A 26,586-nucleotide genomic window follows, 5' to 3' on the forward strand; every position below is an offset into this window, starting at 1 on the left:
ATGGTTCCAAAATGAGAAAGACATAAACGTTACAATTTTTTCAGATTGAGCTAATTTTAAAGCTGAAAGACAAAATGTAATGAGGCAGGACTTTAGTTATTAAGTATTCATGATCAAAACCAAGAGAATTAGAAAGATATGCTAAGAATAGAAGGAGTTTTGCTTCTTTTCTCCTATTTTGTTCCTCCCAGGCAATTGTCTTAGTGGATTCAATCCCAGGAAATTTATAAGAACCCATATTATACGGCTTGTTTTTCCAATAGCTTTGTTCATTTATTTCCTGTTGTGTCTTTTTCTCTCTTCACTTTGAAAATATATATTTTAATTTGCACTCAATACATGATAATCATTTTGAAGAAATTTCTTATCTACTGTTACCTGTTAAGTCAAACTATATGAAATTGCCAATATTTTACCATTTTAGAACTATAAACTCTTTTCAGTAAAACAAAGCAAACTGGCGTTGCCAGATGCTGCTAGAGGCAGAACACCACGTGACTGACTAAAAATTCTGCCTCTTGCTTGGCTGTGCACAGGGTTGCAGTGCCAAATCCAAGTGAAACTTAAAGAGTAGCTTCGTATAATTGTCACATCTATTTATGCCAAAAATTTTATACCTGGTTTCTTGATAATTTCCATTTTTGTCAAAACAGGGAAATAGGTACCATTAATAGAACAAAAGGACAAGGTTGCCATCAATAAATTTCTATTACACAATATGTCTATCAGAAATCAATACTGTTGACTTTACAGCACATTCACTGGATGGTATGTGATTGAAGGATGTAGTCAATAAAATGCTCAAGTAGTACAATATAGCAACTAAAGCAGAGTGACTAAAAGGAGCTGACAGAAAGAAATGCTGTTCAAAACATAAACTAAAAAAAAAAAATAAAAAAAAAAATAAACTAAAATGTATTACTAAACAATTGGGCAAATCTATTTTCTATAGCAACAGAACAGTAGCAAGTAAATCAAGAAGAATATGCTGTTATCAGAAAAAAAATGTCTCAGAACAGATGTTGCAGAAAATGAAAATTGAGGGAAAAGCCAAAATCTTTGTGATGCTTTGGAAATAACCGCCACAACAGCAAACCAAAAGTACATGCTGCATCTGGACTTATAGTCAAAAGGTTGATGTTAATGCATTTCTGATACTCTGCCTGTCCATTATGATCCAGTCTACCTCTCACCTCTCTCCTTTTAGTCCCTGTAAGAATACATGAGACACCCTACTCCCACTATATGGACTACTACAAGGACTTTCTTAATTTTTTTTTTTTGCGGTACGCGGGCCTCTCACTGTTGTGGCCTCTCCCGTTGTGGAGCGCAGGCTCCGGACGCGCAGGCTCAGCGGCCATGGCTCACGGGTTCAGCCGCTCCGTGGCATGTGGGATCTTCCCGGACCGGAACACGAACTCGTGTCCCCTGCACCGGCAGGCAGACTCTCAACCACTGCGCCACTAGGGAAGCCCATGGACTTTCTTAATTTTTAAATTTAATTCGAAGCCACCATGAACCAATGTGGATCTTTTAAATTATGTCTAGTTGTGCCTCAAATGACTCTATGAATCTATATTAACAGTGACCACAGGGCTAATCTTAGCCACAATACAGGATGTTAAATCCTATGAGTAGTGTGGCTAAGGTCAGAGGACTCCTTGAAAACAAATATTTTAGCATGAAGTTTTAACAATAATACGTGCATTTCATCATATTAGAATGTCAAAGATAAAAGCAGATTATTTATGGCTCACCCCTCCCCCCAAAAAAAACTGTTTGCATTTTTCCTCTTCTTTAAACTAGAAAATGTATTCTATAAGCGTTCTTTGATGAGATAATAATCAATTCCTATTTTCCTAAAAATTATTTAAAATGTACTTTTACCTGGTACTAATTAGTATACTTGATTTCAAGAAAGGGTAAGAACATAAATTGTATCTATTTCTTCATTATGGAAGTAAGTATATTACAAAAAGGCTTTATAAAAATCTTGCAGACCTAATGTAAACATCTACTCATTACTAATGTACATACTAGTAATATGATCATTTACATTTAATGAGTACACAATATTTGATATTCACTTATTTCTCTAACCATTGAAATAAATTGGAATTTAACTGTGATTTAATATTTCTGCTGAAAAGTACAGAGTAGTATATTGTATCACTGATACTTTCAATAAATAAAAAAGGACAATCAAAGAGTTAAATGAGATTTTGGAAATCCTCATTAGTTTCTTCACAAAGGTAATTTTTTTTTTAATCTAACAATCACAATACCATAAAACTAAGAGCCCAACATTTGCCAGGCAATTTAAATACAATCTCATTTAATCTTCACAGTATGTGTAATGAGGTAAGGTTCTGTGGGGAAATTTGTACTCTTAAATGTCTTACAGCTGGAGGCAGGACAGTGGCGTGATGCATCTTCTCTTGAATGAGATGAAAACCTCCCTGACAGTGACTTTTTGTAAAAGAAATATTGAGAGCCCAAGATGTGCAAAGATTTCTTCAAATGGGTGCATCAGGTCCAGAGGTTTTTGTTTGCTAAATCTTTTTCTTGAATAGATAGTAATGTAAGGCTTACGTATAAAAGGACAACAGCACAATGAGGTATTAATCTTGTCAAATTCTGCAAGCCTGAAACTTGCTTGCATGAATCCTGGGGCTCAAGAGTAGCTGTGTACATAGAGGCTGCATCTACTTCTTTGCAGCCATCTCATTTAATCTAAGTTTTTGTTGTTGTTAATGTTAACTTGGTAAATAAAAATGAAATCTGAGAGTAAATATTCTCTTTCTATCAATCGGTGGCCCACCTAGAGCCCATTATCAACATGAATTAGCAAAAAAAGCAGGTTCAAAGAGTTGAAGGACTTGGTCCCACCACTGGGGAGAATCAGGATTTACACCCTGGTTTTTCTTACAAATGCTTCTTTATGTAGAGCTGCTTAAGCCTGCACATGTACCAGCATTAACAACTGACATTAAGACTATTCTATATGAGGGTAGGCTGCATGGTGGATTAGATCATTAAGTGACCAATTATACTGGATTGCCTGAGATTATAGGATGTGAGACTTTCACTGAGTCCAGGACACACTGGGATGGTTGGGAACCCTAAAGACCATCCCTTGATATAATCTATTCTAGGAGTTTGGGTAAGTAAATTATGGGATTAGCTACATGCACTTATGGATATTATTGTATCTTCATCATGAGACCCAGTAATGTATAAAATCAAATTTGTCAGTGAATGATCATAAAGATATTCTAAACCACAAGTTCTAAGCGCAAGCTCAAAAAAACATACAGGAAGTCTAAAATGCATTTCTAGTAACTGAATTGTCTATAATAATAGAATTCTCAGCAGTTTCACTAGAACAATAGAACCTTATCAAGTACTAAGCCAAGGTCTACAAATCTGCAATCAGAAGCAGTTTAAAATTAAAAATTAAGTGTTCTAAGGTGTATAAAAATTCTATTGCTTTATTTTAACATATTCTCACTCAACTCACTGAAAGGAATATCACATGATTTGAACTTCTTTATTCTTACGAATAACTTTTAAATTGTCTAATTATAATTATAGCCTAATAGTGTTTGAAGAATAACTACGTAAAGCTGGGAAAATCTGATCAATAAATTATTCTAGATGTTTGCGAAAACACAGACTATTTGACATGCTGCAAAGTATTTGGTTAAGTTGTGAGACAGCATTTCAATGATTTACACCCTTTTTAATAAATATGATAGCATTGCCTTTCATTTGTTTAACAGTTTTTTTTAATCTTCTTTGCTTAGCTATCTACTGTATCTGGGTTATGATGTCTTCTGGGCAGGTTAATAGTTTATGAGGGATATTTTATATAAGAGCTCATAGTCTAAGAATAAACTTGGATATAGTGAACCTGAAAAATTCATTGCTAGGACAATGAAATGCACAGGCCTAGAGAGATCCCAGAAACATGCATACTTCCTGTTACTATGGTAATAGAATTTTGAAAAATCTGGGCTAACTTGTTTCTCTGAAAATAGTATCAGGAAGACCAAAGCTGAAGCCCCATAATAACCATTGCTTCTGTCACCAGATTCACTGTGTATTCATCACCTATATTTCCACATTTATGAAACTACATTAGTGAGGATAGAGCATATATACGTTCAATTACTGTAGGAAATGACAGAGCACTCAGATGAAGAATCTATTACATATCAACAAAATTGCAAATTTCTTTAATTTTCCTTATGTACCCTTATTAATTTCACAGAATAATATTTTATATTTATGTAAACATTTCTGCCAATCATAGTTTAAACAGACATATGCCAGAATATGTATTCATTTCTATATATTTTTCTGGAAAATATTAATATTTAATTTTCTCACTGATGAAAATAATTAAAAAATGATGGAGAACTCATTTTAAGATTAGTCATCAATGGTTGAAGCTATACACCATATCCTAGCAAAAGTCTAAGGTTCTTGTCATCATTTCTCCATGATTACTGATGATACCAATTTTATTCTTTCTTTCCATTATCAAGGTTAACAACTCAATGATGACTACTATTTATTGTATTTGTTATGTGTTGGAATCTCTTTTAAAAGTTTTCCATTTAATAGCATTTACAGCCTATAAAACCAAATAATATGGATATCTGTGTTAAGCCTATTTTGGGGAGGGGAAAAGTTTAGAGAAGCTAAATTACATCTCCAATTTGAGAAAAACAAAATTTGAACCTTAGGTTTTTGAATGTCAAAATTCTTGCAAGAGAGTTATAGGAAACATCTCATTCTCTAATGATATGGCCTATCAACAATATTCTAATACTATTTTTTGTATTCTGTTGGTATCTGTAGTTATAAATACTATTGTTTAGAAAATCTGCATTATCTATGATAAAAAAAATCTACTAAGGCATTCATATTCCCAATATTTTAGTACATGAAAAGATAAAACATTTTTCTGCTTCTTTTCCCTTTTCTTCCTCCTGTTTCTTCTGTTTCACATACTAACTTCTCCATCATAAAAAGGAAGATCAGAAAAAAAAAATATGCAGACTCACTGACACATCATTTGTACCCATATTTTGATATTTGTCCAGTCTTTTAAAATTTTATTATGATACTATTACAAAAGTGATCTTTGTTCCTCACTAAAGTTTCATTTTACCTTCTTCCTTTACAATTTATTCCTTCCTCTTTCCCCAAAGCTAAGAATACAGGACCACACATACTCTCAGTAGAGTTCCCTCTTTAGGTTGAGATTCTACTGAAGAGTAGACCCTTTTCTTTAAATGGCTGATTCATTTTCTTCCTTTGATGTAACATATATTATGAACTTATATCTGAAATTTTAAAAGAAAAGGAATCCTAAATGCAGAGGCCATTTTCAGTCATTTTAAAGTGCTATGAACTGAATTGTGGCCCCCTCAAATTTGTATGTTGAAGCCCTAACCTTCAATGTGACTGTATTTGAAGACAGGGCCTTTAGGGCAGTTAAGTAAATTTAAGTGAGGTGATAAGGGTGGAACTTTAATCTGCTAGAGCTGGTGTCCTTGGTAGAGTCAGAAGAAACATCAGAGCTCATTACTCTCTCTCTCCAAGAACCACAGAGGAAAGGCCACAATCAGAAGGTGACAGCTACAGGCCAGGAAAGGGAGGCCTCACCAAAAATCAACCCTGACTGCACCTTAATCATGAACTTCTATCTTCCAGACTGTGAGAAAATACATTTCTGTTGTTTAAGCCACTCAGTCTGTGGTATTGTTATGGCAGCCAAGCAGACTAATACAGGAAGTCATTGTATTTACACTAAGTATCTCTCACAAACATAGTCTTTCGTTAAAGCTGTGATTCTTGGTGAAAAAATTACACCTAGAGTCTAATAAATGGTGCTACTGTTTGTCTAGATGCTGTGGAGCTTGCCTAAAGGAAAGAAGTTCAAATATCCACATGGCCAAGTAAGATGCGTGAAGTTAGTACTCAGGTATGATGACAGCAAAGTTTCTACTGCCGTTTCCATTTGCCCTTAAACTGGCTATCTATGACAATGGACATACTATTTTACAAGAGGAGGTGTTTATGTCCATACTATTCTTATTACAGACAATTATTTCTATGAAATTCCTATAACTGAAACATTATTTTATTTTTCATAACACATATAATTTAAATACCTCTAAACATAGAAGAGTACTACCATGAATAGATCACAGCATACAAAAAGTTTTATATTGAGTCTCACAGTAATTGCTGAACATTTACATTAACAACTTCCCTATAGGTTATATAAAATAATAAGAACAGATAATAGTTGTCTAACAAAGGGAACAGAGATGTTTCCTAACCTCTATCTTTTTCCGTGGTAAAATTTATTGAGACAGATTGGAGGGGAAAAAAGAGAGAAAGAAAGAAAGAAAGGAGAGCAGGAGGAAAAGAAGATGGAAGAGAGTATCAAGTATCAAAGTATCAAAATATGGAAGAGCAGGAGGAAAAGAAGTGTAGGTTTCTGTATTTCTATAGTCAGTAATACTTTTCAATGACTTGGTTCCTAGATGTAATGCACATTTATGGAAAGCATCCTAACTGGATAATTTTATAAATGCTAAATTTCAGCAGACTGAATCAAAGGACCTATATAATTAAGTAAAATTAGCCCCACCTGCCCCATTTCTTTATCGAATTCATCATAACCTCTCAAGCAGGTACAAAGTTTGTATTTCATCCTAATGTAAATAACATACTTAATTCTTATTTGCCTTTGAAATCATGAGTCATCAACATATAACTGCTTGAAATATATTAAAATAAATTAATTTTTAAAATCATAATTTGTAGGTGCCCTCATGTTAGAAATACATATAATCTGAGAAATTTCAAATAGTTTACAGTTACCATAATTATGATAATTTAAAATATACCTTTATTTTTAAATTTTCTAAATTTACAAATTTTAATAGGTTTATTTTAATAAACTATGAAAAACACAACTATATTAAGAATTTACCAATTAAGAGCTAATATTCATTTTCTTCCAAATGGGAGTAGAAAAACAATCAAAACAACTTTTAGACCCTGCTACAAAATTATGCCAATTGGTCAGGGGGTGTGCATGACAATAAATAAATAAAAATAATATTTTATGTTTTATAAAATTCTGTGAATTGTTCTTGATAAGGTCTAAGATCATTAGATTAGTATGATAAATAATGACATTTATGTAACAGAAGATTTTTCATAGCATGGCAAGTAACCAACAGGGGCCAACAAATGATTGGACACTCCATGACAGATATACAGTTATAAGCTCTACTATGATGTCAATTAAGAGTAAGAAAGTTAAGAAAACATATTATTAGTAAATCTATAGATGACACTGACTTTTAAAATGACACCTAGACATTTTTTTAAGCAGTTCTAGGAAATTGATTTTTATTAACAAAAATTCCTATTCACAAAATGTAATGGGTTCATGGAAAACATGACTGATAACAAAGACATTTGTTTTCCAAAGCAATTATTTACACTTGTTTAAACATGCATTGTATGTCTGCTTTAACCACTAAAGAAAAGAATGAATTAAAAAATCAAAATGGAGTAACTGTGGTTCAGGCATCCAGGATGGAGCCAGGTGGCCATTGTGGATGTGGTTTCAGACACATTCCTGCATCATTGGGAACTTGTATTTTATGAACTGTATCAGACTCAAGCACACAATCAATTGTTCTCAAAATGACATCTGCAAGCAGCAGCCAGCTGCAACCTTATGGTCTTAAGGTCTTCCCTTATAACTGTGCAACCATTTCAGACCCCAGCCAATATTTGCTTAACAAGCACCCTTACGTCTTGCCAGCTCCAATTCTAATTCTTGACAAACAACTTACGTAATTTTGCCTTTATAAGCATCCCCCATTTTGCAGCCTGGTGGAATACAATTCAGGTGCTTCCTGAATCTGTGTCTCCCGGGCTATAGTCCTCATTTTGGCTCAAATAAAACTCTTTTATAGTCCTATTATAGATTGTTTATGGATTATCTCCATGGACACACTGCAATGCCTTTACCCATCCCATAGGGCCTACTTTCATTTAATTTTTAATTTTTCTCTCTGAATCATGTGTATTCTAAAAATACATTAAAGAAACTAAGAAAAACAAAATCAGTTATAATAATTCACAAAATAGTTCATGCCAAGAAGAATAATGTAATCACACCAAGTTCTTATATTAATATGTGATTTTTATTTCTCAATATCCTATTCGTTCTTTTAAGTGAAATTAAATTATTAACTTTTATAAGTCTTAGGGCCAACAAGATTTTATAATTCTGTTTTTTCCTGCAACACAGTTTTCATCAAGTCCTTCTCATCTTTCTTGATAAAGTTTCTTTTTGTCTGCCACATTCTTCTTTTAATTTCCTCTAATGACTTTTATCCAGTGCTTAATAGAGGATTTCTCTAGTTTAAGGCAATTTAAATCTTAGCCAATAGCCCTATGCCTATCATTGCTGACCCATAATAGGAACACAATGAGTTTCTGATGAATAAATGCATGAATAAATGAATGAATAAATAAAAGAATGACCTTTCAAAATTTGAACAACTCAGTGGAACACATGCTGATGAGTCAACGTATGAGCACACAAGTTTTCATCTTTGCAGAAAGTCCTAGGTTTAATCTTTCCACCAAATGATCTGGATGGGGTTGCTAACTACTAGCTCATTGTCAGAGGAATGAATAAAGTATGTTCTACATGCTTTATATACATCAACTCATTAATTCCTTCCTATAAGTTTATGAGTTTATGAGGAAACTGAAGCAAAAAAGAGTGAAGTGACTTGCTCAACAAGATCCAAGAGCTAATAAGTGACAGAACTGGGACTCAAACCAAGGAACACCAAAGCCCATACTTTTCAAGGTTTTTGTTAATGGGAAAAATACCTTTAAAACTCTATATTTTAATATAATGATTTAAGAGTAAAAATTCATATTAATTGCCAATGAAAATTTCTCAAAACCTGTTCAAATTCTAAGTTTTAATTGTTTCTTTATATACAACCTTACAAAAGATAGTTCATTCACATGCTCTCTTTGCTCTTTCATTTAGACATTTCTTCTTAATATGTGTGCAATTAATCTGGGGTCCATATTACTAAACACAGGCTAACATAAGTTGCAGTCTTGCTAATGTTTTGACATTTTCTACAAAAATACTTTGTAGAAAAGCACCTACCTGAAATTACCAATTAGCTTTCTTGACATGAAACAGAGTAAAAAAAAGGTTCTTTTACTCAGTTTTGGGATCACAAAACACTTTTAGCAATTTAGAGCACAAATTTTCATATGAAAAATCTAATACTTCTCAGCAATTTCTTTGAACAGAATATAGGCTGGCTTGTGACATTTATGAATACATTATTTAAGGAACTATAATTTTGCTTGCTGTATAAACAAACATATTACATGGGAGCATATTGCAATTAAATTTTACACTGTCCACTTAAAAGTTTTTAGATACTACAGAATTTTCTGGAAAGAAAACATGCCTTGTTCCTTACATATATTATAGAAATCATTTGGTGTATAAAAAAGTTAAAGAGACTTTTTAAACATTTGTTGTGGATAACACATAAAACATTCAGAGGTAGTTACGTACCTGTTTTATTGGAAAGTCTAAATGACACCATCTTATCAGGAATATTACACACATTCCTCACTGAAGCAATGCAGCTATAATTAGCATAGTCCTGAGGTCGAAGATTCTTTAGTTTTAATATCTTTGTTTCACCCTGAAAATGTAGAAAAAGTCATTAGAAAAAGTCAATGGTAACCAAAATTAATAAATGGATGAATCATGGCATTGTATGTAAAATTATATTATCAAAATATGGCAGATTGTCATTTTTTAAGGAAAATGCCCTAAACTAAAACAAAAAACAACAACAAAAAAAACTATTGCATTTAAAAATCAAACTGTAATGTGCTTGGAGATAAAAACTAACTGACTACAATGAAAATTCATAGTTTTTTTTTTTTTTTGCAAACTAGCTTCCTAAGGGGGGAAATCTATTTCTGGTGGTAGTTATGCAAATTATTATGCAAAGATCAGAACAGTGTACTTAATAATGGAGTTTATTCAACAAACACTGTAACCTATGCAGACTTCAACATGAAATGTTATAAAAAAAAAGGATTCTGAAGAGTCAATAAATGAAACACTGTTGGTGAAACAAAGTTAATGAGGTCAATCTAATGATAGATAATTAAATGTATATACATAAATATTTTGTGTATATGGAGCAATAACATGATAAATCTTAAACTGCATTTAAAAAGTATTCATGAGTGTTTCTATACTATTATTATTCGTGTTATTTTATGTTCAGGAATTCAAGGTTTAAGTCTCCTGGGTAAATCTGCAAAATTGCAGATAGACTCAAATCAGGCAAGTGGTCAAAAATGTCTTACACACTCTTGATGAGCCAAAAAAGACCATGCAAAAACACTGATGAGCCAAAAAAGACCATGCAAAAACACTGAAATTGTTCAAAAGATAAAAAGAACAAACAACAATAAGAAGAGGAAAAAACCTGCCCAATTCAAATAAGGTCTCCTGGGATTTCTTTACCATCTAAAGTTGTTAATGCATCTCTCAAAATAGTTCCTTTCACAAGTAACTTAATTATGGAGATGGTAAAAAGTCTCCCAATGACATCATATTTGGTAGAGCCATTTTTAAAATGTTAATTTTTTCCAGATAACATCTGTACAGAACCATGTGTTTCTTTTATTTTACTTAAGTAACATCATTCAAGTCCTAAAAATTGCAATACTTTGATATGCTATTCAGAAGAATCAGAATATTTAGTGATTTAATACATAAAGACATTGCCTGTTCAGTTGCAGAAAAAAAAGCTTGCCCACACATATGCAGGCACACAGAGTTTTCCAAATGTCAAATGAGTCTCTCCTTCAGTGTGCATGGGTATTTGGCCATAATTCCTTTCATTCATTGTCAAAATTCAGTCTTAAAACAGTCACACCTTTAGCATTTTCCTCAGTGGGATAAATAATAATCTTCTATCTTTCAATTTTTCTTTAGGAAAGACATTGCCTTTTTTATGTATAAACAGACGCAAATACACCCCACAGGAATATACACAGAGTCAGAGTGTATGGTTCTAGAATTTATATTGGGTTGGCCAAAAAGTTCGTTCGAGTTTTTCCATAACACCTTATGGAAAAATCTGAATGAACTTTTTGGCCAACCCAAAATTTTAAAACATGCTCTCAAAGTATTACAGAGTTCTCATTTATATTAACTATATACAATGCATATAAAAGTGTGCTTAGTTACAAAGCATAGTTGAAAGAATGTTATACTAGAACCTGTTGACTCAGATAATTTTTTGAATGAGATAATACATCTTACTCCTCCTACGTCTGTGACTGTTGTTGCTTAGATTTCTTCACTTTTCTTTCTCCTCTCAACATTTAATTCACTGTTGGTATTCTCTGGAATTCTATTTGTTCTACAGTTAATAACACTTTATAAAATTCCCTTAAATGATTTTATCCTTGCTGATGAATTTATATTACAAGCCTGATGAATTTATTCCTGGCCCCCCTCAAGACTTTATCCCTATTCCAAAATTCTCCCTCAAGTTTTAGATGTATATGCCAATTTTTTACCTCAGTATGTCCATTCTGATGTCTCATAGATACCTAAAACTCAACATATGCAAAAATGGACTTCAAGTCTATTCCTCTAAATCTATGCTTTCTTCTTTAGTAACAGAAATATTTGTTGGTTGACAGGATATACTTAAAATTGGTCTTCCCGCTCATAATATTCTATAAGAAGTAATGTAGTTATAATATATAATCATAATGACTTTTAAAAATAAAAGGTACAAAAATATAAAATCTATAAAAATTAGACTTCATTTTTCCCACTATGCATTCTGTCCTTTGTGTATGATGCTATATTTCTTGTATCATTCTTATTACTTTGTAATTTCTCTGCCCTTTCTATAGTACTTGCCACATTAATAATCAATTGGAAACTGTCTGATGCTTTCTCTGTAATTTTTCTACAATTAAATATTTTTACTTGTACTACTAGAATACACCGTCAACTCTCTTGCTTCTCCCTATTCTTTGTAAAAAAATAAAAATTGTATCACAGAAAGTCAACCCTTTCAAATTCTTTCAAATGTTATGCCACACTTCCTGTCTATCAAATTTTACGAGATAGTCAGTTTCTTGACTTAAATTAACTACAACCATAGAGGAGGTGCTCGAAAGTTCTGTTTCTTGATCTTCATGCTACGAAGTGAAATCTGATCTCTGTGAAAAAACGCATCATGCTATACACTTATGTTTCAGGTACTTTTCTATATATGTGAATTTAAAAATGTTTAGACAAAATTAACTATAGCCTTACTCTAAGTACTTCCCAAATGCTGGGAACACAGTGAAAAATACATTGAACTTTACATATTTGAAACAATAAATATCTAAACAAAGACAGATAATGATTTTTACAAGTATTAAATGCTGTCAAGTAAATCAAACAAGGTATGTGATAGAAACATGGAGATGTGGTGAGCTATTCTGGATAGGACATCCTGAGAGGTATCTCTAAGGCTTTTGAACTGAAACTTGAATGACTAGAAGGATGTTTGAAACATGAGTTATCACAAATAGTACAATAAAGATAGTAGGAACCAAAACTGAGGAGACCTAACACAGTAGTAAGGTTGCCCTGTTGGAGGGTTAGATAGAAAATCAGTGTGGCTGGAATGTAGAGAAATGAAGACGATTGACATTAAATTTCAGAGCCTGGAAGACGGCAGACTAGATGGGCTGTGAGAGTAGGTTTTAATTTATTCTAATACTACTTATTTTGTGTTGAATGTCACTTGTCTACCTGATTATTTTTTTTCAAAACTTGCCCTCTCTTGTTGGAAAATATTTTAAACATGATTTCCGCCCACCATAGCTGTCTACCCATTAAACAACAAATGCCCCTACAGTTATTTTGAATATTTTCATACAGCCATTATTTCAAGGAAGAGTTTTCAAACTAAAAGCTCTTACCCTTGAGACAGTCTCTAAAAGTATTTTTCCTACATTCTTTCTATTTTCTGAGTTAATATGTTTTGTCTATACCAGTTGTATTTGTTTATATATTTATATATGTTTTTTGTCATTTACATTATATATTTATATTAATACTGCCTTTTCTATTATATAAGATAAGGCCACTTTAAATTCCATTCCTGCCATTTGTGCTGTGCTTTGCATGCTATCAAATCAGTCAAGATTGCTGACAAGAAAAGAATAGAGCCAACTCACTGTTCTGCACATAATGTTTTCAGTAAACCTTTTTGAGCCACATTGACTCTAATAGCAGTAATAACAATTAAAAAAATCTTTATATTAGGGTAAGCTGAAAGACAGATTTAAGAAGCTGAGCTAGGGCCACCCACAGAAGAACTGAACAGTCAATTATTAGCAAGAGCATGTAAATGGAAAGTAAGCCCCAAGGGACTGATAAAACAATCAAGTACATTTGAACCAACAGCAATGAAGCTATGACCATTAAAATACAGAGGTCATTTTTGTAGTAGATGCATTCTGGAAATATTTTATATACCTAAGTTCTTATGATTAGGAATGCTGCTAGTGTTTATGTTATCCAAAGGTAAAGACTACAAATTGGGTAGTAATTGAGATTTTAAGGCTTAAACAGCCTTTTTTTTTTTTTACATCTTTATTGGAGTATAATTGCTTTACAATGGTGTGTTAGTTTCTGCTTTATAACAAAGTGAATCAGTTATGCATATACATATGTTCCCATATCTCTTCCCTCTTGCGTCTCCCTCCCTCCCACCCCTCCAGGCGGTCACAAAGCACCGAGCTGATATCCCTGTGCTGTGTGGCTGCTTCCCACTAGCTATCTACCTTACGTTTGGTAGTGTATATATGTCCATGCCTCTCTCTCGCTTTGTCACAGCTTACCCTTCCCCCTCCCCATATCCTCAAGTCCATTCTCTAGTAGGTCTGTGTCTTTCTTCCTGTCTTACCCCTAGGTTCTTCATGACATTTTTTTTTTTTCTTAAATTCCATAAATATGTGTTAGCATACGGTATTTGTCTTTCTCTTTCTGACTTACTTCACTCTGTATGACAGACTCTAGGTCCATCCACCTCATTACAAATAGCTCAATTTCATTTCTTTTTATGGCTGAGTAATATTCCATTGTATATATGTGCCACATCTTCTTTATTCATTCATCTAATGATGGACACTTAGGTTGTTTCCATCTCCGGGCTATTGTAAATAGAGCTGCAATGAACATTTTGGTACATGACTGTTTTTGAATTATGGTTTTCTCAGGGTATATGCCCAGTAGTGGGATTGCTGGGTCATATGGTAGTTCTATTTGTAGTTTTTTAAGAAACCTCCATACTGTTCTCCATAGTGGCTTAAAAAGCCTTACTTTTGAGATGATTCCCACTCTTTAAAAGACCAAAAAATATAGTCCAATAAATATAACGGTTTGTGCACAGCATATCCTAGTTAACTCTTATGCAGATCAGAGCAACAAAGTAGACACATGAGGAGGACAGACAAAATGGAGGAATAACTTTTACTGTGAATTCTAGGTCCACAATTGCCCAAAGTTCAGCTCTCATTTGACTGGAGAATCGTTTTGGGTGAACTAAAATGATTTACATCTTGCAGTCAGGAAACAAGTTACCAAGGTGTCTGAACTTAGGAGACAGTCATCTAGGTTAATATGTAAGATTACTACTCTATGTAGTATGTCAAAGAGGGAGAGGGGCTAATACAGACAAAAACTGTAAAAGGAAGGTAGAAAATAACAGGCAGAGTTAAGGAAGAATTTGAACCCCACTCAATTAATTCACCACATTCAGGAAATGAGGAAAGCATTCAGGCTGACTCTCTTCCTCTCAATAAACAACTCCCAAAGCTCAGAATATTTTTAAAAAATATATCATAATGTATATATAACAAAATAGAGAATATATAATACATGTATGTGCATATATGTATATGCTATCAAATGGCATGTACATGTACATATGAGTATATTTATAATGAGTTAGACTTTACTACTTATAACTGTTTTATTGCATAGTATTAATTTATTTTGTTGAACATATAAATTTAATATTCTGTGATATTGGAAGTCTTTTTTCATGTGAATTTCCATGATTTGTAAAAAGGAATTTTCAGTTGATTATTGTCTAATTGTATAATTAGTCTAATTAGCCTAATTATAACTAAGTACATAATTGATGTAAATATGTTCAGTCTTGTAATTAGATGGTGTAATTACAATATACAAGATGATGTCATGAACATCTTTATAAAAGTTCTTGAGAAATAGCAAGAGTACATATAGTTTGTAAAATTTAAGTACACATTTCTTTAACATTCACAAAATTATCTGAAAATCCTGTATTTAAATTTTTAAAACTACTTTTTAAATAAAATCAATAAAGGGAAGGCATTCTATTCATTAGTCAGTGGCCCTTACCAATGGTGACATCGTCTAGTGAAATAATGCCCATAGCCTGAAGCAGTATTTCTATTTTACTTAGAAAAGGAATTGAAACTTTCTTTTAATGTTTACTTTCAGATATCGGTAAAAAGAAAAAAAAAAACAAACATTCCAATTTACACCCATTTTTTGTAGCTCTAATGACTAATTTATAATAAACTTCTAAATAAATAACAGTATATGCTAGCTGACATCTTCCATATTAAATGAGTGGAAGTATGAAAAGGATAATTATTCCTCTTAGACGTATATGCTTTTTAATTCATATCAGCCTCAGGAACACATACCAATTTCATTCTGGAAACATGATCTATAAAAAGGCATAATCAAAGATTTTGTATTTCTACAGGATGGTGAAATAAATATTCACTTCAAATTGATATAGATATTAACTTAGTACGAATGTGCACGTGGGGTAGATATATCTCATTATCTTTGAAATTCTGTTTTATTTAAAACAAGACATTGTTATTGATTAGCAAAACATAATATCTTTAAAAGAAATTTAATTTTCTAATATTAAAAATAAGCAGATTTATGATATGTCATTTGAATCCTTCAATGATATAGTCCCAGTATACCTTCCCAGATTTACAGTCCACTGTTCCCTACATATACCAATTCTCATTCCAGCCATCCAGAGACATGGCCAGTCCCTGAAGATTTTGTCTTCCTTCTGTATATTACACATGCTATTGCTTTCCATCCTGAATATTCTCTCCCTAGAGCTATTGTGTGCCACTATTTTGACAATAATTTTCACTTTGTATCATAATCACTATTTATTTTGACTTCTACCCATGTTTATCAAAGTTAGAGGAGGAGCCTTACCTAGCAGCCTCTATATCTCTAATAGAGAGTTGCCCATATCTTGCACAAAACAGATCTCAGCCATTTTAACTGGATCTTATTTACACTATGAAGCCACAGAGGCGATAGATCTATGAAAATAAATTAAAATATTATTGAAGTACTCCAATACAAACAAAGCTAAAATGGAAAGCTTTTTCTTCATAAAGTACACATGGCAGTTGATGGGAAACTAGTCCAAGAAATCAATAACACCTAAGAATACATATACATACACACTAACCTGATAAGCAAAAGGAAAAGTAAACACCATTCCTATCTCATTATAAATGGCAAAGCTATTACGAAGGCAAAACAAAACAAAACAAAACAAAATCTATCTTGGGAAGCATTTCAAGGATACAAAACAAAGTTAATTTTAAATCTAAAGCAAATATGGTATGCAGATTTAAGGCAAGAAACAGTGCCAGTGGTATAGAAGGATCTGAATGATAACTTACCAGGAAGATAATACACTCAGATAATCCACTAGGAAGATATAAAAATCCTAATTCTGTATGTGCTAATAATACACCTTCAAAATATATAAAGCAAAAATTGATAAAAATAAAGAAGAAAGGGACAAATCCACAGCCAAAGTCATAGACATTAACTAACTTTTCTCAATAGCTTTAAGGACAGCAGACACAAAAATCAGGAAATACATAGACTATCTGAACAACAAAATTAACAAATATGACCTATCTGAAACCCAACCATTTTGGAATGCACATTTTGTGGGTGCACATGGATCATTCATGGAGGTACATCACAGGCAAGTACACCATGCAAGTCTCAATTTCTAAAGACTGAAATTGTTGAGAGTATGCTTTCTGACCCAGTGACATTAGACTAGAAATCAATTAAAAATTATAACAAGAAAATCATCAACAGTTTGGAAATTAAATACTTTAAAATTGATTTAACTATAATATTCTCATTCACATTTCACTAAGCTTTCTTTAGTGGGTAAAGAGGAATGGAGTTACAGAGAGTGATTCAGGAGTTACTAATAATTTTAACTATTCCTTAGTTACAAATCCAGACATCTCCATGGGAATATTGGCTCAATATATTTATTGAGAATCTTCCATATGTCAGGCACCATTTGAGCTGTTGAAAAGACAAAGTCACTATAATCATTGAGTTTATGTCCAAATACACAAATAAGATAATTTGATAATTTCAGTGCTGTAGGGAAAAACAACACAAATAAAAACAAACAAACAACAACAAAAAACTGGGTATTAGAAAAGAGTAACTGTGGAAGGGAAAAGATGTTACCTCAGATAGATCTGTCAGGGAAAGCCTTTCTCAGGTGATGAATGCTTGGTGTTAAGTAGATCCCTGCCATATTATCTGGTAAATAACATTCTACTTGGAGGAATTGAGAACATTCACACCCTAGACATGTCTAGGGCGGGTGTGACCAAAACAGTGAATAAGGTACAGAAGGTAAGAGAGAACAAGACAGAGCAAGGTCAAACATGGCCTTGTAGGTCACGAAACGTATTTGGATTTATTGTAAACATTGGGAAGCCACTGGAGAGATTAAAGCAGGAAAAATATTTACATTTTAAAATGATCACTCAGATGATTAGAGGTTTCTGTAATAAAACATGACAGCCAGTTAGGAACCTATTGCTATATTCCATGGAGAGATAATAGAAGTCATGTGATATGGTTGGACTTGTGTATATCAGGCCCATGTTCAGTATGTCAACACACGTGGTATGAAGAAAAACCACTGACAACATTTTGTCTGTGAGAAATCCAACATTCTCTGTGGTTATAAGAACTAAACTTTCCATGTGCTGCTGTTTGAGAGTTTTATCAATCCAGCCTACAAAATATGTTTAATGTTAACAAATTAAGTACATATATAACATAAAAGTTTTGAAGTATTGTTTCTACATAACTTTTAGGACAGATATAAATATATAACCATTAGGGAGTGTGGGATTGAAATGTACACACTGCTATATTTAAACCGGACAACCAACAAGGACCTACTGTATGGGAACTCTGCTCAATCTTATGTAACAACCTAAATGGGAAAAGATTTTGAAAAAGAATAGATACATATATATGTATAACTGAATCACTTTCTTGCACACCTGAAACTATCACAACATTGTTAATCAACTATACTCCAGTATAAAATAAAAAGTTAAAAATAAATAAATAAATATAGAAAACAAAAAAACCAAAAAAAACCCCAAATACATAGCCATTTCAGAAGGAGAGATATACAACATAATCAAGTAACCAAAGGCAGGAAAGACATTTTTAAATAGAAGCTATAACTATATGTTATTGGCAATTATCAGCTACAGCAGGTGAATCCAGAGCACAGAATTTCAAGAAAAGTTTGTTTCTTAAATACTTTTTAGGAGAATTAACTCAGAGGGTACAAGCAGCAGAGTTTCGAGTATAGCAAAAGAAAAAGTGTGTGTTATGCAGCATAGTATAAGCTAATATTCATAACAAAGGAAGTATCAGAATTGGAATGTTCAAATTAAAAAGTTATTTTTCTCACAAAAGAATGGGGGAAGAAAAAGAAGGAAGAGAAAATAAAAGTTACCTTTAAAAGGTAGAATCAAAAGCTATTAGTTTAGAGTTCTTGTAAGACAGATTTTTTAAGAGTTGCTAACACAGAAACGGCGACAAATTCAAAATGAATGAAAAATTTGATTGTGCTTATTTAATAACTTTAAAACAAATTCTTAATTATTTTGAAAGTATAGAAGTTTTTCCCCAATTTGGACAAGGGCCATGTGTTCATTTATAAGTGATAAGACCCTTCTGCAGGTAAGAAACTGCCTACAGTGATTATGTACCTAGTGAATATGTGTCTAGAATTGCCTTGGTATGGTAAACATCATGTGAAACAGTAAATTATGTTTTCTAAATTTTAACAATGTCTATATTTTAAAAGAAATTGACAATAAAAGAATCACATAAATGATAGGTGATCATTTATTTGGATTTCTAAACGTTAGAGACATCCAAGCAACTAAATACTGTTGAAAATTTTTTTAAGTTATTTTGCTAAATAAAAAAAAATGGATTTCAGTAAAAATTAAAGAATGAATTGCCATATTTATTTAATGCCGTATTTAATGACAAAATATGGGATGCTGGGAAATTTACAAACTCAGGATAATCTTATATTATTAGAGAGTTGAGATGTGAAACTTTTAACAATCTTTAACATTCTGAAGTAGAATATTTACAACATTTTAAATTTGGTTATATACGTCCCTAGTTATGGATATATGATGTTCCAAACTTTAACAATGTAGTCAAATTCCTGTGTACCTTATTACCCATATAATTTTTTTAAAAAAATTCATGGTCACAATTATTTTGAAAATTTTTCCAAGTACATTTTCTTATTTAAAACTTTTTCTTTGTTAGTTAGGTTTGTGCTCCTTTCTGGTCATCAAAAAATCTTTATAATAACAGTATTTAAATACTCCTACAACTTCAATGTCCTCCTCAAGAATTATTAATTCATTAACTATACTTCAATAAAATTAAAAAAATACATTACAGAAGAATGTTCCATATTACATTCACTCTATATAAAATTAATTCAAATTTTCTTTTTATTAAATACGTTTTTAATGACTCAGATATTTTAGCTTTTACATAATTACGGTTCTATACTTAAATTAAGTCAAAACTGAAAATGAACAAGGAAAATTAGACAGACTTTTCCCCTAAAACCAAAACCAAATAAATTTCAAGTAGATTTCTTCATTCTTTTAAAATGTATTTACCATTGCAAATGGGAAAATCAAAATCTCTTCTTTAAGAAATATTTCCCACAAAAAAACAAAGCAGGCAGCAAATGTATAATTACGTACTTTAGAGTGAAACCTAGGCAAACCTATAGACAAAGAAATATGTTAGTATACATTAAATTGTTTTCAAGAGTGAACATTATCAATTTAACTACCACATGAAAAATAAACAAATTGTTCTTCATTATTTGAGTCCTCTGATCTTTCAAGCACATGTTATTTTTTCAAAGGTCAGACTGGGAGAAATTATCTTTTCAAATTGATATAGTATTGCATGCTACCTGAATTAGAAAGGTATCCAGCAGAGTGGGGTGGAAATACTATACCTCAATTCCTACCTGGGTAAAGAAGGGTTCATAAATCTCAACTCCTTTATCAGATCCTTGTAGTAACACCTCCTGGCCACGTCTCCAGCTGTACCGAACAGGTGGATTGGAATTGGCAACACACCGGAGGAACACTGTTCTCTCATAGTAAAACTGTTCTTTAGCTTCACCTATACTTTGATGAACAGTTACTACTGGATCATCCAAATCTATAAAACATAAAAACAGTGTTATGAGTTACATGGGTTTTAAAGTACTATACATAAAAAACCTAACCAAAGATGAATTTTCCTAATTGAATGTATTATTTTATTTTAATTTTTTTTTGCGATACGCGGGCCTCTCACTGTTGTGGCCTCTCCCGTTGCGGAACACAGGCTCCGGACGTGCAGGCTCAGCGGCCATGGCTCACGGGCCCAGCCGCTCCGCGGCATGTGGGATCTTCCCCGACCGGGGCACGAACCCGTGTCCCCTGCATCGGCAGGTGGACTCTCAACCACTGCGCCACCAGGGAACCCCCTGAATGTATTATTTTTAACTAGACTCTTTTTCATTGAGTTTATTGAACTCATTTGCAGAGAAATTTCCAGTGATAGAAGGTAAAGCCAAATAATAGTTACTTCTTAAGATCTCTATTTGCTGAAATAGTACAAATGACTACATATTTCCAACACATCATCAACAGCCACATAAAACAGAGGTCCATGAGAGAGATCAGAAAACTTAAGAGGTTAGCCAAAACGAAGAACCAGTCATAGAAAAAAAAATCAAGTAGCTCAACTAGCTCTTAACTTTAACATACTTCTTTTTCCAATTATTTATAACATGTATTTTTAAAATAACTTATGTTTACAAATTATTATAATCTTTGTAGTAAGAAAATATGATCTTGTACTGGGTTAAATTTTTCTTTCATCTCATACTTTATATCCCAGATCATATTTGCTAGTTAAAAATGTGCTAACAGAAGGTACTATTAAAAGGCATTAATATTTCTATTATTGAATATTGGAACTAAATTTTTGCCATTTTACATACATTCTAAAGAAGGGATATTTACTACAGGGTTTAACAAACATTTTCTGGAAAGAAACAATTCATGAATATCTTGGGCTTTGTGGTTCACACAGTCTTTGTCTCAACTACTCAACTCTACCATTGTAGTGTGAAAGCATCCAAAGACAATAGGTAAATGAATAAAAGATGAGGGTTGCTGAGTTCCAATTAAACTTTATTTACAAATGCAGGTGCCCCAGCCAGATTTGGCTCATGGGCCATACATTGTCTGCCATAGATTGCCAACCCCTATATACCATATCCCAGGTTCTTCTCTTAAGAGAAAAAGAAATTAAGGAGCATACTTGCTTTAAAACAACTGTTTTGTGTATTTGAAACTTTCTAAGAGAGTAAATCTTAAAAGTTCTTATTACAAGAAAGACAAATTTGTAAGTTTGTATGGTGACTGATGGCAACTTGAGTTATTATGGCGATCATTTTGCAATGTTTACAAGTATTGAATCATTATGTTGTATACCTAAAACGAATATACTGTTATGTCAATTATACCTCAATAAAAAAATAAATACAAATAAATATTTTATAAAGATGTGTTAAAATAATAAAAAGGCAACTAAATTAGTGAAGTAATAGCTTCCCTAAGGAATCAAAGTAAAGAACAGAATCCCAAATTTCCCCAGTTTTAAAAAAAGCTTTTTTCCAATGTGAATTGCTTGACAGTCCTACTTAGATGTCTAGCTTTGCAACATTCTGAGTTTTTTTTTTCCCCCAACATTAGAATCTTTTCACAGCTATCTCAATGGCCTCTAATTTTAGTAGTGACAATTTACAGAACAACTGCTGCTTTTTTGGTAAAGTTGTAGGAACTTTCAGTTTAAATTCATTCTATTAGCTGTGAAGGGATATATGCCTGGTTTTAATAAGTTGGAGTACTTAGGGATACCAGCATTATTACCATGAAATGTTTAAAGGTCTTTAAAATCCATCAAATAGTCTCTTATTTGATGATTAGGCTTTTATATATAAATCAAATCCTACAGGAGATTGATTAGCTGAACTCCGTCTTAGTGGCTTGAAAAAAAGGTACTGAGTCAGTTATAAACAACTTATTTTCTCTTGTTCAAAACATAATTTCTTTTAGTCACAGTTTCCTTTTTAGAAATATGAGCTGTGTTATATTGTAAAAACAAAATTCTCAAGCCAGAAACTTTCAGAAGAAAACAGATTTGGATGGGAAACATTGTAACAATGGTGACATTCTTTGGGTTTCAAATAGTTATTAATATGGTATTTTTCAAACCCATTTATTGATGTATCCCTAGCTCTTTTCATGTTAGGTGGTGGTGTAGGCGCAGTCAGGAATAGACCAAACCCAAACAATCCTTTATACAAGCTCTTCCCTGACTTAGATGAGTTTCGGGTCACTGGCCTTCTGAGGATCTAATCCTGTGACAATGGCTTACTGAACATTGTATTGGCAGAATTATCTGTTAGACTCACCCATGTTTTGGAATTTCCATTTCATAAAACTCCCAAATGATTTTTTTTCACACTTAAAAACAAATATGCCATTAGTGGTTACCTTTCTGTACAGCATAAAATATTTCTGTCTTTTTATTACTATTTTAAAAGATTAAAAACACATTTAAAAGTGAAACAAAAAAACCAGCAAGCCAAAAACAAGACTTCTTTTAGACAAGTCAAATAATGGCATGGCTAAAAAATATATTTTAAATGAGATTATATGTTTGTGTGTGTATGTACACATACATATATACATACATGATATACAGTTTAAGTGATATATAGAAATATATCATTTAAAAGATATGTTTAATGTATACTCTATACATTACTGAATATATGCCTTAGGTCAGGTTTCTCGGAAAAGAGGCTGTAAGACAGATGTGTGCAGGAAGTGTATTGGAAAGTACCTTCAAGACTCGTGGGGGAGTGAAGGAAATAGATTTGTTAAGGAGGACAGCTGAACTACAGCGCAGTTGCAACTGAGGTCTCTAACTCTAGAGAAGTTTTGGAGTCCTGAGGTCCCCTCAGAGCTGTACTGCCTTAAGACAAGGAAGCTAAGCCTTTATACTACAACCCTCTCTCCCATCAACCAGTCCTGGCAAGTGTGCTGCTCCCCACCAGGGGCCTTGACCTTGGAAGGGGCAGCTCTCTTTGGCTTATGGCAATTTCTAGAGAAGGAATTAGCTGATAGCCATCAGCTGCTAAAAGTTTCAGTGGCTGGAGGAATAAGTGCTTCAGCCCTGAGGAAGGGATCTGGGGGTGTATTACAGCATCCACTCAGATCCACCTGTGAGGTATGAAAATTCACTCTATCTCAGAAAGGCTATTCCAGGATTTTGGGTAGTCACCTTTCCTAGGAAATCTTTCAAAAGAAACTGTGGTGGGATGATAGTTATCATCTCCTTCTACTATTACCATTCTAGATTGCTCTCATCCTGGGCTAGTACATCTTTTGGTATAAGTAGCTTACCTAGTGAGGCTACCAGATCTTTGTCACTGAGGATTTTGAGCCCCTGGTAACCGTGCTCTTCTCAAGCTATTACTGATGCATTTGTCTGTTTACCACCAAAACTGGACAACAGAATAGCAAGAAATGACTCAGTGGATCAACTGGGTATGGAATATATTCTTGCTGCCTCACTATGTAACGACAATCCTACCTTCAAGCTGACTATATGGGCCAGTTACTCCTGCTAGGATGGTGACTCCTCTTTTCTGCTATTTTCTGACACAGGAAGCCTAAGGTAACAGAGTAGCAACCATGTCTTGAAGATTAATGGGACTCTTGCTGTGTCACTTAATAAAAGCTTTTCCCTTTCTGAGAACTAGAACTTCTAAACTGGCAGAGAGACCTGAGTTGTGGGGAGGGAAACACAGATTCCCCAAGTGGATCACTGAATGTGATGGTAGTAAGTAGGGTCTCTACTTGATTCTTGAACCTATGTATTCTCCAAAAAAAAAGAAAAGAAAAGAAGAAAGAAAGAAAAAGGAAAAGAAAGAAGGAAAGAAAAGAACAAAAGCATCATATAATAATGGTCATTGATTTAGGATGTATCCTGCATCACAGAAGATGGCACTCCCTCCTTACTGGATATTATCTCTCCAAGACTCAGTTGCCTCCTCCAAAGGCCATTCTATCACTCTAGTAAGTTAATTTTTTTAGGTGGTATAGAATATGATATGACTAGAGATTACCATGGCAATGCTCCCACTGCTCTATCTTCACTGCTATAAAATATGCTTCTGGTCCCATGAGTGATTAGGTAGGATCATGTATTAAGAATAAAACACTCTAAAAGCCTTTGGATAGGGCTGATGCTAGCTGAGGTCAGCAGAAAAGTCCATATTCAGAATACATGTCAAATTTAATCAAAATGATGCACTGTCACTTTCAGGGTAAAAAAGTTCTAATATGATTAACTTGCTACCAAGGGACTGGTTGGTATTCTTGAAGGATAATGCTTTATAAAGAGGCAACTGTTGGTGTCTGTTGCCACCAGGTTAGATATTCAGTAGTGGCAGTACACAGACTAACCTTCATGAATATAACCCATATTTCAAACTTATGCATAGCCTCTGTCACTACCATTATAGCTATTCTTTTCACGAGCCTGTTATCCCAGCTATGGGTGGTCAGTGACAGAAGTTGGTTGATATCAACTGTCTGCATTACTCTGTCTATTTCATGTTTTGTGCTGCTTCTGTGGTAGATACTTATTGGTGCTCATTAACATGCAATACAAATATTATCACACTTCATGACACGCCCATAGGTCCATCCAAATACTTGAACAGATCTCCCCTTTCCACACAAAGTGGTTGGCCAGGTATACCACCCAAGTCAAAGTTCTGTTCACTGGGAAGATTTTCCCCTTATTCCTGTCTATCAAGGACATCACAGAGTGGGGTTTTAGTGAAGCAGCAGTCCAATTTTGGGCTTGCATATATGCACTGGGCTGACTCATTATTAAAGCAGCTTAGCCTTTTTTCTCCACCATTAGCTCAAAAGAGACCCTCTATGTGGCCAGGTATGAACTCAGATAGAGACGCTGGTAAAACACTGATAGATGCCGTAGGGGTCTGGGCACTTGCTTGTACATTTTACTTAGGTGCTTTGGCCCTGGTCATGCCTCATCTTAGATGTACCACTTCCATCTTATGATGGACTCCTGATAGGTCTGCCCTATTTTATGACAGAGTGTTGGTAGATATGACAAAACCCAATGCATGATTGGCACTTCAGGCCATGTGGTCTGAAAATTACCAGGCTCAACAATTTAACAAGGAGTCCTGACTTTTTATTATATGACCATATTCAGCCTCCTGATCATCCGATTTCTTTTTTTTTAATTAATTAATTTTTATTGTAGTTGCTTTACAATGTTGTGTTAGTTTCTACTGTACAGCAAAGTGAGTCAGCTGTACGTATACATATATCCCCTTTTTTTGGATTTCCTTCCCATTTAGGTCACCACAGAGCATTGAGTAGAGTTCCCTAAGCTATACAGTAGGTTCTCATTAGTTATCTATTTTATACATAGTATCAATAGTGTATATATGTCAGTCCCAATCTCCCAGTTCATCCCACCCCACTCCCTTTCCCCCCTTGGTGTCCATACGTTTGTTCTCTATGTCTGTGTCTCTATTTCTGCTTTGCAAATAAGATCATCTATGCCATGATTTCTTTAATTGTGTATATGGGGCAATACACTTGTTGACTATCCTTTTATTTTGCCTCAAGGGATACTGTGTTCTATTAACCATCTCCATAGCTCTCTGTGAGTCTAGAGCACTGGATACATTTGAACTAGCTGCTCATTAAGAGAGCTGTGTCCATCTTGCTTGTGACAACTATGTACTGCCACCTAGCCTCTATTACTTTGAGATCCTACCATCCCATCGTTACCAGGAAGACCAATTCTGTAATAGCATTTCCTGCTATGAACATTTGCCTACA

The 26,586-nt window shown here is 33.4% G+C and overlaps 1 protein-coding gene across 1 annotated transcript in view; it reads right to left on the bottom strand.

The window, feature by feature from the left end:
* The window catches only part of MDGA2 (MAM domain containing glycosylphosphatidylinositol anchor 2), an 803,556-nt gene that overhangs the window by 277,225 nt on the left and 499,745 nt on the right, over positions 1 to 26,586 (bottom strand). The window contains exons 4-5 of the mRNA XM_024757993.1: positions 20,598 to 20,794; positions 9,662 to 9,794 (exon numbers count right to left, since the gene is read on the bottom strand). Coding sequence (XP_024613761.1) covers positions 9,662 to 9,794; positions 20,598 to 20,794 — 330 coding nt within the window. The remainder of the gene's footprint in view (positions 1 to 9,661; positions 9,795 to 20,597; positions 20,795 to 26,586) is intronic.

The sequence above is a fragment of the Neophocaena asiaeorientalis genome, unplaced genomic scaffold, assembly GCF_003031525.2.
Source record: "Neophocaena asiaeorientalis asiaeorientalis breed wild unplaced genomic scaffold, Neophocaena_asiaeorientalis_V1.1 scaffold464, whole genome shotgun sequence".
Lineage (NCBI taxonomy): Eukaryota > Metazoa > Chordata > Mammalia > Artiodactyla > Phocoenidae > Neophocaena > Neophocaena asiaeorientalis.